We start from the raw sequence: 16,102 nt of genomic DNA, 5'->3' as shown, positions 1-16,102 counted from the left end.
TCCTGTAGCAAACTCAACCAAATGACTGCCCTAGGAGCTGCTTCTTCCATGAAGAGGAGGAGGAACCTGTGTAAGCTGAAGGCACTAAATTGGGACTGTATGGTAGATGTGATAAGACAGTCCAGCCAAATTTTGCAATGATCTGTGTGGTCACAAAATTGGTCTGGAGCCCGGCATTATCATTTTGCAGGTGAAAGTTGGTCTTCTTCTCTGGCCTTACCCTGGAAATTCAGGCTTTCAGTTAGTCACTGTTGTCTTGTAGTGTGCTGAACTGACTGTTTCTCCATGCTCCATGACATCTGAAAGAAGGCTGTGCACATCACTTTGCCTGCAGATGGCTGTGTCTTGCATTTCTTCTTTGATGGAGAATCTGCATGTCGCCATTCCACAGATTGTCTTTTGGATTCTGGCTCATAGTGGTGACACCATGTATCATCTTTGGTGATGATGCTATCCAGAAAACCATCACCTTAATCGTCATATTGATCCAGCAGGTCCTGACAAATTTCCATTTGATGAGTTTTTTGTTCTACTGTAAGCATCTATAGGATCCATCTCGCACAGACAGTGTGATAACGAAGATGTTCCAACATCGTTTCTAAGGCATTACAGCTGACATTCAGCTTTGCACACAATTCTTTGATCATTATCTGCCAATTAACATGGATGAGTTGATCAAGAAGCTCTTCATTGCAAGGGATGACAGCTGTGCAGGATCAACCAGGCAATGGCTTATTACGCATACCCTTTTCATCACATTGAAAATGTCAAAGCTATCACTTCACATTGCTCATGTCTATTGTATCATCTCCATACACGTTTAGCAAGTGTCAATGGATTCGAATTGGTGCAATTTCTTCAGCAGTGAGGAATTCATTCAGACATCACTGTCTATATGCGCATTCATATAAGATTCCATTTTGCAACACTCCTCTGCTGGCACCAACTACCACAGAACAACAAAACCACCTGCAAATGGAAGAAGAAGATTCAAGCATTAGCACTACACCAGTGATCTGGTGCAGACATCTAAAGTAATCAAAAAAGATAGGAGGCATTATTTTGTAGGTATGAAGCGGTTCTTAAGTGTGACCTGGAGGATGAGATGACCAACCCTGCTGGACAAGGCAGACGTCCTGCTAGAGGACAGGGGACAGATGCTGTGGCCTTGGTGAGCTGGGTGCTGGTGATTGGAAGTCCGTATACCTCTTGGCAGGAAGTGACATCCAAATTAAAACACACGAGCCCCTCTAAATCAAACTTGGGTTCTGGACCAATGGGCAGCCTGGATAAGGCGTATGTGTTGGCATGGCATGCAGTAGGACAAAAATGGATGTCATAGTGGTATATGGAGAGGAACATGGCCCACAGATGCAACCTGGGGTCGACCTCATCCAGGGCCTGGGCGGACAAACTGAATAATGAAGCAAATTGTGTGTGGTCTTAATGAGTTGGATTCTGGTGTCATACAGGAATTAATGAAATTTGGTGACCGCATACACAATTGGCAGAGCCTCCTTCTCGCCCTGAGAGTAGTGGACCTGTGCCAGACTGAGAGTTTTGGACGCAAACATGGTCTGATTGCAAGCCAGAACAGACAGAGGAAGCACCCTTGCCAAGAACAGACAGAGGAAACACCCTTTCAAGGAAGAAGGTAGAGAGGGTGCATAATGGTGGATGTTTAAGGAATGAACTGTGGTAATAGGCAAATTTACCCAGGAAAGCCTGCAGTTCTTGCAGTGACAAGGGACCATGCAGGTCCATAATGGCCTTGAGCAGACCCACCTGTGGTTGGACACTCTGCTGTGATAATGTGTGACTCAGATACTCAAGAGAGGGTTGGAAAAGTTTAGACTTTTGTAGGCTGCAATGCAGACCCATGTCCAAAAGTTTTTCAGAAAGTGCCTGGAGATTGTGCAGATGGTCAGTCATAGTACATCTGATAATGACAGTGTACTTGAGGGGGCACTTGCCACACTAGACATTAACTGTTGATCTGATATAGGTTGAAATGTGTATTAAGAAACATGATAGGCATGGACTCCTTATCCAAGAGTAACTGGTGATATGCTTCACAAAGATGAAGTCTGGAGAAGAACTGAACCCTTGCAAAGTGAGTAAACAGCTGTTCTGGGTGTGGCAATGTGCATGTTTCAACCATGGACTGTGAATTAACGTTGACCTTAAAGTCACTGCAAAGTAACAATTTACCAGAGGCTTTCGTCATGATAACAAAGAGTGTGGCCCATTTACTAGAGGAAATAGGAACTGCAATCCCGAGAGATGCGAGCTGGTCCAGCTGTGCCTTGACTTGGGAGTGGAGAGCTATCAGAATCTGCTGAGCGCAAAAAAAATCTAGGCTGACCACACTGCTTCAAGGTTATATGGGCTTTAAAGTCTGTGGCACACTCTAAGTCTTACACAAAGATATCTGAAATTTGGAGCACAGAGATTCAAATTATTGGTAGGGGACATTGACGGATACCAACTGTATTGGGTCCCTGACTGAAAAGCCAAAGGCCGGAAAGGCTTCAAACTCATAAAGGTTTGCTAAACTAGTATCCTGAACAACAATGAAGGTAATAGATCAAATCAATGATCTATAGGTAATGTTACCTGTGAATTGACCAAGCAAGGGGATTTGCTGTTCATTGTATCCCCGCAGGCTCCTGTTTACAGATGACAATGGAGGAGAGACATGGTCTGAATATGTTTGGGCATTAAGCAAGGAAACTGCCAAACCTGTGTCCACCAGTAGGTGCAGTTGCAATGAGAGAACCAAAAGCTTGTTGGACTCCTGATTGGGAACCAGCCTTGATGATGACACTTCCTGGATGTCTATATCCATGTTCTCTGATACAGTATTCTATACACTGAGTGGCAGACTATCACAATAAGGCCTTTTTTCCAACACTTACAATGGATGACCCAACACTGGGGACACTGTGATCCAGCACATTGGGAGTAACAAGGACAAAGGGGAGCAGTGGCTGGAATGTTGTCTGTGTACTGCACAGAAGCTGCCAGATATGCTGGATTGCACTGCCACTACATCATCCTTTCAAGTCGCAGTGGATGCAGCCAGGCCATCCTGCCCCGCCGTGACATCACACAGTGCTTCCAGCTGCCGACAAGTTGTGTGTGAGACCTCATACAACTGTGCAATGGACTGTCCCTCATCAGGGGAAAGGTTTTGTAATTGCCATACTTCCTCATCCTGGGATAGCAGATTATAACATCATGAACCATGACATCCACATATAACTCTTTTGACTTGGACGTGACAAAATTGCACTTTCGACTAAGGCCATGGAGAGTTGCAGCCCAGACATGATATGACTGGTGGGGCTGTTTCTTGCAGAGGTAGAATTCATCTGTTGTTGCACCAATGTTTGAAGGAGAGCTTTCATGTCACATAAAGAAAAATGTCACAACCGTATGCAAAAACAACTGCACAACAAACCTTGTGAAAAATGACCCTAATCATCGCCAGTGTGTTCTGACTACGAGATCACACGGATAATAACAGACACAACACCTTTTTACTTCAAGAATACTGGTACAAGAAAACACTTGCCATGGATCAAGACACACAGGCTGAATGTCAACATATGACAGAGAGTGAGGCTGACTGGGCCCTGCTCTGTAAACCATCAGGCAGCCGGTAGAGGTAGAGAATGCTATGGAGAGGCTGCGTGCACATCTGAGTGTGGAGACCTTGGCCGAAGCTAGCATCTTTGCACCCTATACAACTGTGCATCCAGATCACAGGTGTGGAATCTTATGTGTCACTACAGTATTGTTCATTACAACTTGGGACTTTTGGAACTCAAATGTTTTTCATGTATCGGAAGCATGGAATGACTGGCTCAAACACCTAAAGACGAAACATAATAAGTAACTGTAGTAACCATTGTTCACTTTGTTCACTCTAAGTAAAAGAAGGCTAATAAATCTGGGTGACATCACAGCTGCAGAAAGCAGATGTCTTTGTTTACCCAAGAAAATAAATATTTTCATTCTAAACGAGTTTTCTTTTGTGTTAAAAGAAAAAAAAATAATTTATGAAATTACATAGTGTTTTATTGGAGCATAGTATTCGTTTGTGCTAACCAATTTTTTTGTGTAAAGCATTTCCGTATTAAATGTTCTTTGCTGTATACTGTATGGTTAATATTATCTGCATAGAAGCACTCATCAGTTGTTTTATCATTTAAGTTTCCTTAAAGATAATTATTTTCTCTTTTTTCGTAATACTACCTAGAATTATGTGTGAACCTTGTCATACTGTTGTATCAGAAATTGATCTTCCTGTTTTGAGTTGTGTTTCTGTATAGTAGATTATGCTAAAAAGTTTCAAAATTCTGAAGTTCCAATAACGCATAATAAAATATAAATTCCATACAGTCCGGATCTTTCCTTGTGTGATTGTCACATCTTTGGCAATCTGAAGGAAGACACGCAAGGACATCGGTTCCAGACAGACATGACTGAACAAATAATGTATAAAGAACTTTATTATAAAAACCTAAAACATAACAGACATGGTCGGCTGCTGTCAGATCCACAACTGCACCCACTGTTGCTCTTTCTTGTCTGTCTGTCATTAATTTTATCATTAATTCTTAATTGTCTCACTTTGGACTTAACTGGATTTTCTTCTTAGATTTGGCATTCAAAGATTTATTGTAACATGGTCATCCAAGTAAAATACATAATGCTATTTTTATGTAGTGATCACAAGCACACAAGATTTTTCTTCATACACGTGAATAGTGTTTATTCTGATGTGATTTCCCTACATGCACAATCCCTGTTTTGTCTTATCTTTGTCAACCATTTCTGAAAGAATGCTGCACAGTGTACAAATGTTCTCACAATATTGGTATATGTTTTTCAAAATTATACCCTTTTCTCATAATTTTTAATTGTTTTTGCAGACCTTCAACTCTCCATTTACTTGGTGCCTCCTTGAACACATATACACTTGCCATAAATTTATTGTTAATTATTATTAGTAGGTGATATGATAGACAGAGGAGACTTTAGCATAGTTGATTTGAAACTGTGCAGATAGTGCCAACCACACAGACACGAGCAGTAAGCAAGGCACTATTAAATTACTGAACAGCATATGTATGAGAGACAGTAAAATGAAAACCAAACATCTGGCACAACAGGACCATGGAATGTTTACATCATGTAGCCAAAGATGTGGAAGATCTGAGCTGTACGGAGGATGTAGCAACGTTTCCCAACAAAATCGCTAAGACATAGCCTTCGTCCGATTGACAGTGCAGGGCCAGGCATTATTTTGCAACAGGATGATTACATCCAACAGCATTCTGACATTCTGAGGGAAAACAGCAAGCCAAGAGTGGAAATATCTCGTATCTCCCCTGCCAAAAAAATCCAGAGATGTTCACACAAGTTCCAGTAAGGTCATGATAACATTCTTCTTCAACTGCAGGGTCGCAGGGTCCCTTTCCTCATGGAGATCCTCAAGCATGGAACCACAATCAATGAGCAGCAATGTGAAAACAACAGTAAAAACTGTGACATGCCATAAAGTCAAAATGCAAAGCAATAGTGCCGGACAGAATCATGCTGTTATACAATAACGCCAATCACGCACTGCCAATTGGATGAAGGCTATGCTTCAGTGATTTGGCTGGGAAACATTTTTGGCAATCTGAAGAAAGACATGCATGGATGTCAGTTTCAGGCAGACTAAGAAGAGCAACAGTAGGTGCAGTTGTGGATCTGTCAGTAGCAGCCCATGTTGTATGAAACAGGAATTGATCATCTTGTCTCACAGTGGGTCAAATATCATAACACATGTGGTGTTTACTTTCAAATGTAACAGTTCCATAGTCCCATTGTGTTGGGTGTTCAGTTTTCATTTGAATGCCATTATACACACATCAAAAAAAGTTTTGCGTCACCTTGGTTGGAAGAGTTCAGGAACCTGTACAGAAAGTTGGAACAGAGATCAACATAAACATCTTTTCCACCCTTTTTATTGCTCATGAAATCAGAAATTGTATGTTGTACCACCATACAGCAAGACCTTCAGAGGTTGTGGTCCAGATTGCTGTATGCACCGGTACCTCTTAATTCCCAGTAGCACGTCCTCTTGCATTGACGCATGCCTGTGCTCGTCATGGCATACTATCCACAAGTTCATCAAGACACAGTTGGTCCAGCCTGTCCCACTCCTCAATGGCGATTCGGCATGGATCCCTCAGAGTGGTTGGTGGGTCATGTCATCCATAAACAGCCCTTTTCAATCTGTCCCAGGCATGTTCAATAGGGTTCATGTCTGGAGAACACACTGGCCACTCTAGTTGAGCGATGTCATTATCCTCAAGGAAGTCATTCAGAAGATGTGCATGATGGGGGCGCAAATTGTCGTCCATGAAGATGAATGCCTCACCAATATTCTGCTGATATGGTTGCACTATTGGTCGGAGGATGGCATTCACATTTCATACAGCCATTACAGTGCCTTCCATGACCACCAGCGGTGTACGTCGGCCCCAAATAATGCCACCCCAAAATAGCAAGGAACCTCCACCTTGCTGCACTCGCTGGACAGTGTGTCTAAGGCGTTCAGCATGACTGGGTTGCCTCCAAACATGTCTCTGACAATTGTCTGGTTGAAGGTATATGCAACACTCGTTGGTGAAGAGAACGTGATGCCAATCCTGAGCGGTCCATTCAGCATGTTGTTGGGCCCATCTGTACTGCGCTGCATGGTGTCGTGTTTGCAAAGATGGACCTTGCCATGGATGTCGGGAGTGAAGTTGCACATCATGCAGCCTACTGTGCACAGTTTGAGTTGTAACACAATGTTCTGTTCCTGCACGAAAAGCATTATTCAACAGGATGGCATTGCTGTCAGGGTTCCTCCAAGCCATAATCCATAGATAGTGGTCATCCATTGCAGTATTAGCCCTTGGGTGGCCTGAGCGAGGCATGTCATCAACAGTTCCTGTCTCTCTGTATCTCCTCCACGTCTGAACAACTTCACCTTGGTTCACTCCGTGACACCTGAGCACTTCCCTTATTGAGAACCCTTCCTGGCACAAAGTACAATGTGGATGCAATTGAACTGCAGTATTGACCGTCTAAGCATGGTTGAACTGCAGACAACACTAGCTGTGTACCTCCGTCCTGGTGGAATGACTGGAACTGATCAGCTGTCGGATCCCCTCCGTCTAATTGGTGGTGCTCATGTATGGTTGTTTACATCTTTGGGTGGGTTTAGTGACATCTCTGAACAGTCAAAGGGACTGTGTCTGTGATACAGTATCCACGGTCAACATCTATCTTTAGGAGCTCTGGGAATCAAGGTGATGCTAAACTTTTTTTAATGTGTGTAAATTATCAAGCTCATTTTATTTTGGCCAAACTTAGGCACACTGATGTATTAAGTTGATCCATTTATAATACAATTTTGTCAATTATACCACTTTTGCAAACTGAATAGGAGATAACAAGTGTTAGCTCTGTCATGGATTTTACTGAAGTTTCAATAATTTCTTTAGCAATTGTGTTTCATATACAAGAGGATAGTAGTTTCACACTAAAAATTATCTCAATTTCATTTTTTAGGTTGTCGAAAATAGTGGCTACGGTTCAAATAAATTTTCACTTGTGAGAAATAATGATGGAACTGCTTCACTCAAAGTAATTCGACCCTTGGATTATGAGGATGCCCATGGCAACATCATGAGGTTCCAAATACAGGTTACTGATAAGGTTTGCTCCCACATGTTTTCAGTTCTTGTAAACAGATATCAGCATTGGAATGCATGACTCAAATTCATTAGTCCTTAATTTTGCTACCAGTACCTCTGCATGTTGCCATTTACATGCAACATATTAACATTCAGAGCAATATTAACACAACACTGTCGATAAATTACTTTTTTTTAAATGTGCACAATAGTCCTCTGTGATTAAATCAATGATTACATAAAGCTTTACCAATATGATTTTGCTGTTTCCATATCTTAATCCATAAATTACTGTGTACGTGAAACATCATTTTTGCAAAATTATTCTGAGTGATTTTGACTTTGGATATTAATTAAAAATTGCAATACTGTTTTCCTTACAAATCAGCTACGCACTTCTTACATGGTGCAATTTGTGAACACAACTGTTCTATATCACTACTGCTTCTAATCATAAATAGTATTATGTTATGAAGTGTCAATGTACCTTCTATAAATTTCAGGGTGATAATGATACATCACAACAATATTACACAAGATATGCTTGGGTAACTGTTAAGCTCAGAGATATTAATGACAATATGCCTGTGTTTGAGAAACTTCATGCTGAGGTTACATTACCAGAAGACGTTGCAGTGGGAAAAATAGTTGAAATATTTAATGCAAAGGATCCTGATGGTGATGGCAAGAGCAAAGTGTCTTACAGTATCTCATATGATCTAGATGCTTTGCAGCACTTTTACATCAATCAGGATGGCAAAATACTGATTAAGAAAAAACTTGATAGAGAAGTCACTCCTTGGCATAAGGTAAGAAGCAAGCAGTACCTCCAATATTGATGAGTATGTGTCCATTCATTCAAGAATTGTGATCCATGTCATTTAAACACTGCAGAAACAAATTCATAACATGAAAAACAAGATAATATTGTGATATACAGTCCCTATATCGAATAAAGAATTCAGATATTGTTTAACAGTACTTTATGTGAAATTGACCACAAATTTGATTTTTCTGCCAGAAATTTTTCGAGTGGCTGAATCTGAAGATTTACAAAACCACAGGGGTCTTGTTTTTAAACTGCTACTGCTTTATTAGTGAAATTGAAGTTTTGAATCTTTTTGTAAACTATCTATACATTTTGTTGAAAGTACGATGTGTGATCTATTACAAATTAACTAAAAGCATGCCCGTTGTTCTTGCTGTAGATGTTTCTGTTCCAGCAAGTGAATAATTGATGCCTGTCCTTCCTCATTCTACAGAAAATATTTGTTAATATTGGTAGTAAAAAGTGAATTTCAAAGGACAGGCAGGAAATCTTGGCCTGAGGCTTTTCATCATTTCATCAAATTTGTGGAAAGCTAGGCTCATATGCTCATTCAGCCATATGGATTCAGTTTTTTTATGCTTTCTCTAAGGATAACTTCAAATGAATCCTTTGAAAAGCATGTAACCAATTCCTTTCCTCATACTCTTTCAAATAAGTTCATGCTTCATCTTTAATGATCTCAACATCAATGTGATGTTAATATCCAACTTACTTGCCTTTGCCATCATTCAGTACACAGTTCTCTGCAAATGCTGATGTTCATGTGTGTGTGTGTGTGTGTGTGTGTGTGTGTGTGTGTGTGTGTGTGTGTGTGTGTACTGCTTTTTGTGGCAAGAAAGTCATATACACATATTAACTTATCTGACAAGAGTCTTTTGTTTGCTAACGTTTCAGGTTAACATCTTAGCAGTTGATGATGGAATTCCAGCAAAGACATCCACAGCAACTTTGTTAGTCATTGTTGAAGATGTTAATGATAATCCACCACATCTCCTGGAGAATTATAACCCTGTTTTATATGAGCATACACCACCTACAGAAATTATAGAAATACTTGGAGCAGATGCTGATGATTATTCAAGAAATAATGGGCCACCATTCACATTTAGAATGGCTCCCAATGCAGATGATAAGATCAGGCAGTCATTCAGTGTAACTTTTGATCAAAGTAAGTTTTCTTTTTGATGCAGTCAATGCCATGAGTAATCATATTACACCAAAGAGGCTCTTTTTATATTTCCACAACAGTATTTTCTTGAGTTTAGATGTAAATACAAAGAGGCATTCTTTCAAGAACAGTATAAGGTAAGTGAAGACTGTTTAACTGTTTACCCCATGTAGCCAAATTTGCGGTGTGTTTGTGTTTACATTTCTGGTCCACTTTTATTTTAATCTAACTGCATGTACAGGCAGAGTTGCAGTAATATGAAAGTATCATGGCAGAATATTTATTTTTTAGTTCATGTTGAGGAATTAGAAACATTTTCAGCTCACACCCATATATCCAGTAACACAAGTCGTCATTTTAAAAATCTGTGTACTTGTGGCATGAAAAACAGCTTGTGTTAATTCATGTCTTTGCTGGTGTATGATAAAGTATATGAAGTTCTCTATGTTCTAAGAGCAAAACATCTCCTTCAAGTACCAGGCTCATTCACATTCTGGACTGACTGACTGGTACCCATGTCTGCCCTCCCATATCAGTTGTTCTGTTATGCTGACTGATGCTGAATAAGTAAGTCATGGGTGCAATAATGCCAGCTGCTCCCGTGCGGCTTTCTGTCTGAGTAACTCAGCTCCTGATGTGGACCCTCCTCTCCCACCTGCCTCAATGCACGATGCAGCGGCACATGCTGTGTTGCTGCCAAGCAGTACACGCAGAGGGGTGTGGGCAGGAATGTGTGTCTGTGCATCATTCTACTCCACACATTGATACCTTAGTACAAAACTAATACTCCCTCAAAAAGATGTACCAATACAACTAGGAAGAATGACGTGATGGGCAGGGCCAATCTGCCCACAGGTTGCACATGTATTATACATTTATTTTTGAAGATCATCACAGTACATTAACTTGAATTTCTTATATTGAGAGTGCATTAACAATTCCTTACCAAAGCCGTGATTTAGTTTGGATGGAGTATGCATAGAAACAAAATATCTTAATCAATCACAAAAAAAAAAAAAAAAAAAAAAAAAAAAAAAAAAATATTAAAATTTTTTGTTAAAAGGTAAGTTTACTAAATCTGAAAGGTTACACAGTATTTTAGAACAAGGACAGATCTTGACATGGCTGTGTATCTCAACCATGGGATCAATATTAACATATGATGAATTTTTTTCGGGTTATCAGCCGAGTGGTGGTGTCGTCTTGTCACAAGACGAAGCCACCACTCAGCCGATAACCTGAGAAGAATTCATCATTGGAATACGCCGAGAAAAACTGCAATCACAAATATTAACACATTTGAACAGATTCAAAGTTTTGCTAAGGGCATCTTAGTCCATCTGTTAACAAGACAAGGCAGATTAACATTAGATGGAATCTGCAAAAGAACTAATGTTAATATCTCATAGTAAGTATATTAAACATTAGAGAAAGCAGTTTGTGATGTATGCAGCTGGTGCGACTTACACACCACTGTCTAATCAAGTTAATCCACTTACACTAGTAATTTACTAAGGTGCATTTTTAGCCGGGTTATGACTATTAGGGGCTGCCATCTTATTACCCTATGCAGACCATAATGTTCCACACAGACTTCTTAGCCAATACCTATGGCCACAATAACGCAGCAAAATAGTGCTATGCAGTTGAGGCCATGGGCACTGTTGCCCATGGAGCACTACGTTAGAACTTTTAATTTCTTAGTAGCTAAGGAAAACTGGGAAAGCATCTCCATTCAGAACAATGTTGATAGCATATACATGAGTTTTTGTAGTATATTTCTTCACTAATTTAATGTATCATTTCCAAAAGAAGTAAAAACAGTAAAACCTAAAAACAATAAACAGTGGGTAAGTAAATGCACAAAAATTTCCAGTGAGAGAAACAGATTTCTGCAGTAATGTTGTCAGAAATATAAGAGTTATCCAAGAATTTGCAGATTATTCTAAAACCTACAAAAGAATCTGTGGCAGAGCAGTCAGACAGGAAAAAACTATGTGGAATGACAGTTTGATAAGGAACTCGCCTAAAAAAATGAGAACCATGTGGAAGTTATAGGGAAATAAACTTGTAGCTCAATACAGAAAAAAAGTATTATTAACACTAGTGGGTTCAAAAGTCACAGACCTAAAATCTGTCATGACAAAATTCAACGAATATTTCACTTCACTATCTGACGACCTCATTCCAGTAAACTGTAAAGGGCCAGTACCAAGTTTCTCGACCAAATCAGTGAGTGTGGATGCCTCTGTGTAGCTTTATAAAACAAATCCCACTGAAATTATAAGTAAAATTAAATCATTAAGCAATAAAATATCAAGTTGCCTTGATGAAGTACCTGATTTCATATTAAAAATGTGTGCTCACCACATAGCAAAACCATTGGCAAAAATTTTCAACCTTTCTCTAGAAACTGGTGTCTTTCTGGAAGTTCTCAAAATAGCAAAAGTTTTAGCACCAAAGTCCTTCTCAAAAATTTTAGAAAAACAATTTTATGACAGGCTTTTCAGTTTCACAAATAAATATTAGTGTCTTAGTGTACAACAAGGTTTTAGAAAGTCTAAATGTATACAGACAGCAATTTTTGAATTCTTAGACTGCGCTTTAAAATCCCGTGATCAGCATAAATTAGCTCGAGGTATTCTTCTAGACCTGTCAAAAGCCTTCAGTGTCCAAGTCCATAACATTCTGCTTGAAAAATTAAAAAGATGTGGAGTAGGAGATGCAGCACATAGCTGATTGTGTTTGTGCCTCGAAAACTACAGGCAGAAGGTATCACTTCAGTATAAATTCAACACTAAGAACATAAAAAAAAAATTCCTTCCTTTGTGGTGAATTACCAATAAAATATGGTGTACCACAGGGCTCAGTCTTACGTCCATTGCTTTTTTTTATTTATGTGGATGGCTTTGTTGAATATATGAGTCCCAAAAAAATCTATCCAATTTGCTGATTACACCAGCCACTTGCTTCCTGGATCCAGCCCATAAACCTTGCAGTCAACAGCAGAATGTTGTATGAAAAGAGTTTTTGAGTGATTCACAAAAAAAACTGTGTGTGTTAACTTTTGTTTATTTCCTCCATCTAACCGAATGTCTGTGTTCACGTATGATTAAAATATTGTCCCCTAGAAAATGTAAGTGTCACAAAATTTTTGGATTTGGCAGTTCAGCAAGACTTAAAGTGGGACACACACATAAATAACTTGTCTAGGAAACTCTCTTTCATGTGCTGTGGTCTAAAATCATTAAAGTCTACAACAAGCAAACCAACAATATTGCAGATATGTTATGCACAGTTCCACTCCCTGCTTCGACATGGGACCATTTTATGGGGACACTCAACAGACAGCATAAAGATATTAAGAATTTAAAAAAGATCTCTAAGAATGATTTGTGAACTTAAAAAGATGGAGGCCTACAAATCTCATTTTACTGAGCTTGGTGTTCTGAATGTTCCAAGCTCGTTCACTTATGAAACTATCTTGTTCACATAAGACTACCTCTTGAAAACAGGCAGACTGATACAAAACAAAAATGTACACAACTATTGTACCAGAGGGAAATCAAATATTCACCAGAAATATTACAACTAAGCATATCAGAGGAGCATAATTAATGTTGATGTAATACTACACAATAAGATACCACAGGAAATAAAAATTGCTACCTATTCAAAATTTATAACTGAACTAAAGGCATTTCTAATGAAGCACTCTTTCTGTTCCGTAAAAGAATATCTGAATATGTAACCAAAAAAAAACTTATTTAGAAATTAAATTCCAGGAATATTTACATAATTTTAATTTGCTACTATCTGCTAAGACTACGTATTACTTCAACTTTTCTTTGACCTTTCCAATACCAATTGTACAATTTGTGCTGTAGGACATAACTGGGCCAATAAAAAATCAGTCATTCAGTCAAATATGTCATTGTGTGTTAGAGTACTGTGTGAGTTGACATTTGTTAGGTTATATAACAACTACTGCCACTAGGTTAGTTAGTAAACAAATTCATCCTGCCTCAACTTGGTATAATTAAGTTATATACTGTTGCAACATAGTTGTAGAGGAAATAGCAAGCTACCACTAACCTATTATTAATCTTGTAAAAACATTTTTGTAGAGTGAAACTAGACTTTTTTGAGTAGTGGATCCATTAATTTTGTATCATTGTGTAATATGCATGATCTGTTTCTGTTGTGCATTTACTCTGTTTGATTTTGTTTGCTTACTTTATATGGAATTTATATTACATTCGTATTATTACATTTACAATGTTGTGTTCATTGATGTAACTACTTGACAATGATGGGTACAGGTTTAATGTGGATTCTAGAACAATATCTATCCACGGACTGTTCTAACTACCCTTACTTTTCATTAGATTCATTCATAATAAGATATAAACTGCAGTCTTTGATCAATGTTCACGTGAGTAGTTGTGCACGTTTTATGTGTTTTATGTTATATGTATTTGTGCAGCTGTGTTATGTCAGAGTTGTCACTGTCCCTCATATCATCCTCAGTACTGGAGCTCTATCTATGTCAGTCTTTCTTCGTCTTCTGTATTCATGAGTCTGTTTGTGTATGACATGTTCTGCTTTCAAGATGTTGTTGGTGACTTTGTTAAATTACTAAATGAAGCATATGATGACTGTGGTAAAACTACCCCAGACACTTTCCTTTGTTTGCAAAACAACCCACCAACTCACAGCCAATAATGCCACCCAGATAACATGCTCATCTTCAACAATGTGTTTGAGGGAGACGTGCATTAGCTAAACTCAAATACCACATGAACAGTTCACTTTGAAGATGCAACACAGTACAACCACAATGCCTAGCTCACTCTTTGTGTACACTGCATATTCCAAAGGGAGCAATGAAGTCAACTCTAAATTACAGTTTGCAAGACAGACCAATGTGATGAGACATATCACTAGCCAAAGCATGAATGTGTGGTATCTGGTAGAACTGGTAATTTCCAAGAATGATTGCGCATCGAAGTCGTGGGGTCCAAATGACACATATCGAACGTGCAATTGTAAATGGATCATGCGGCTCTTGTCGTGGGCATTATGAATATGTTTACAGTGGTCACTACAGCTACGACAAAAGAAGAACATTAAAAAAGTACTGGTAATTACAAAGGAGACGACTTACTTTACTCGTCGTTGGTGTTGTTGTCATGTGAAAGTCCATGTGATGTGTACACTACAGGGACAATTCCCTTTTTGCCATAGCCTGGGTAAACTCTGTCAATGTCACACAAGAATTTCAGCAGAGTGTCACATGCATTAACTTTTCCTCACAAATGCAAGTTGTGGAAATAGAGATACTGAAACAAGTACAGTTCGTCTCTTTGTCCTGGATGCCCTTCTCTTTAATGGAAGACTTCACAAACTTCCATAGCCGCTCTATATTCTGCATGTGCACACTAGGGTTATCCAAAGACATGAACTGTACAGACTGGTTCATGAACTCGTGGTCGAATCCTTCAGATTTCAGAGTCTTGTAGGACTGAAACCCATCTGTAATTACTTTAATACCAGGCAGCAAGAAGTGCTTTATCAGACGCACTAAAGTGACCCTGTCTCGGGACAATACTCTCACAACAAAACACTTCTGGTACTCTCTGTCTATTCCACCAAATACCCAAATATGATCGATTTCATTCTTTGAAGGTCGTCCTCTGTGGTTCTTCCTTCTAACTATATGAGATTCACGCACTTCCACAACTTTACTCACTCCACCAATTGGTACACTGTCGTTTGTCACTACCACATGACAGACTTATCTGCAAAACCCGAAATAGTCACACAGTATTAGCAGATAACGTGCTTGCAATGTGTGGTCTCCAATCCAGCAAGATAGAAGAATTAAATTGTCTGGATGAATAATTTGGAAGAGTTGAAACATGTATTCTTCCTGAAACTCGTTAGTTTTCCACACTGGCCTCAATGAAATTGAAATGGTTTTTCAGCAGCAAAACTTCTCGTACGAAGTTTTACCCACTTGGGCCACCACAGTCCCTCCTTTCGTTGTCCGATAGTACTCCATATTTGTGACAAAAAATCAAACAATTTTTTACGCAGGATAAGCATGGAATTAGATTTTTCCATGTGAGAGAATCCACGGAATAAACGTCAATAACACCAGACATCACACTCACTATCAACAGAAATCATCTGATTTTCCCAAGCAACTCACAAATAATTCGTGGAGGAATGTAATTTAGAGCAACGAAAGGAACGACAGAATACAGATAAAAATGACAATCACAAACAATTGATCATAACGCCCGCCATGAGACTCGCATGAATTTTCAATCACACGTTTGATATGTGTCGTTTGGACAC

The 16,102-nt window shown here is 39.1% G+C and overlaps 1 protein-coding gene across 1 annotated transcript in view; it reads left to right on the top strand.

The window, feature by feature from the left end:
- Positions 1-16,102, top strand: part of LOC124803340 (neural-cadherin-like) — a 196,133-nt gene that overhangs the window by 77,202 nt on the left and 102,829 nt on the right. The window contains exons 7-9 of the mRNA XM_047264525.1: positions 7,618-7,764; positions 8,246-8,551; positions 9,466-9,739. Of these exons, the coding sequence (XP_047120481.1) occupies positions 7,618-7,764; positions 8,246-8,551; positions 9,466-9,739 (727 nt within the window). The remainder of the gene's footprint in view (positions 1-7,617; positions 7,765-8,245; positions 8,552-9,465; positions 9,740-16,102) is intronic.

The sequence above is a fragment of the Schistocerca piceifrons genome, chromosome 6, assembly GCF_021461385.2.
Source record: "Schistocerca piceifrons isolate TAMUIC-IGC-003096 chromosome 6, iqSchPice1.1, whole genome shotgun sequence".
Lineage (NCBI taxonomy): Eukaryota > Metazoa > Arthropoda > Insecta > Orthoptera > Acrididae > Schistocerca > Schistocerca piceifrons.
The sequence above is the reverse complement of the archived record's forward strand: the minus strand, read 5'-3'. Positions and strand labels throughout refer to the sequence as shown.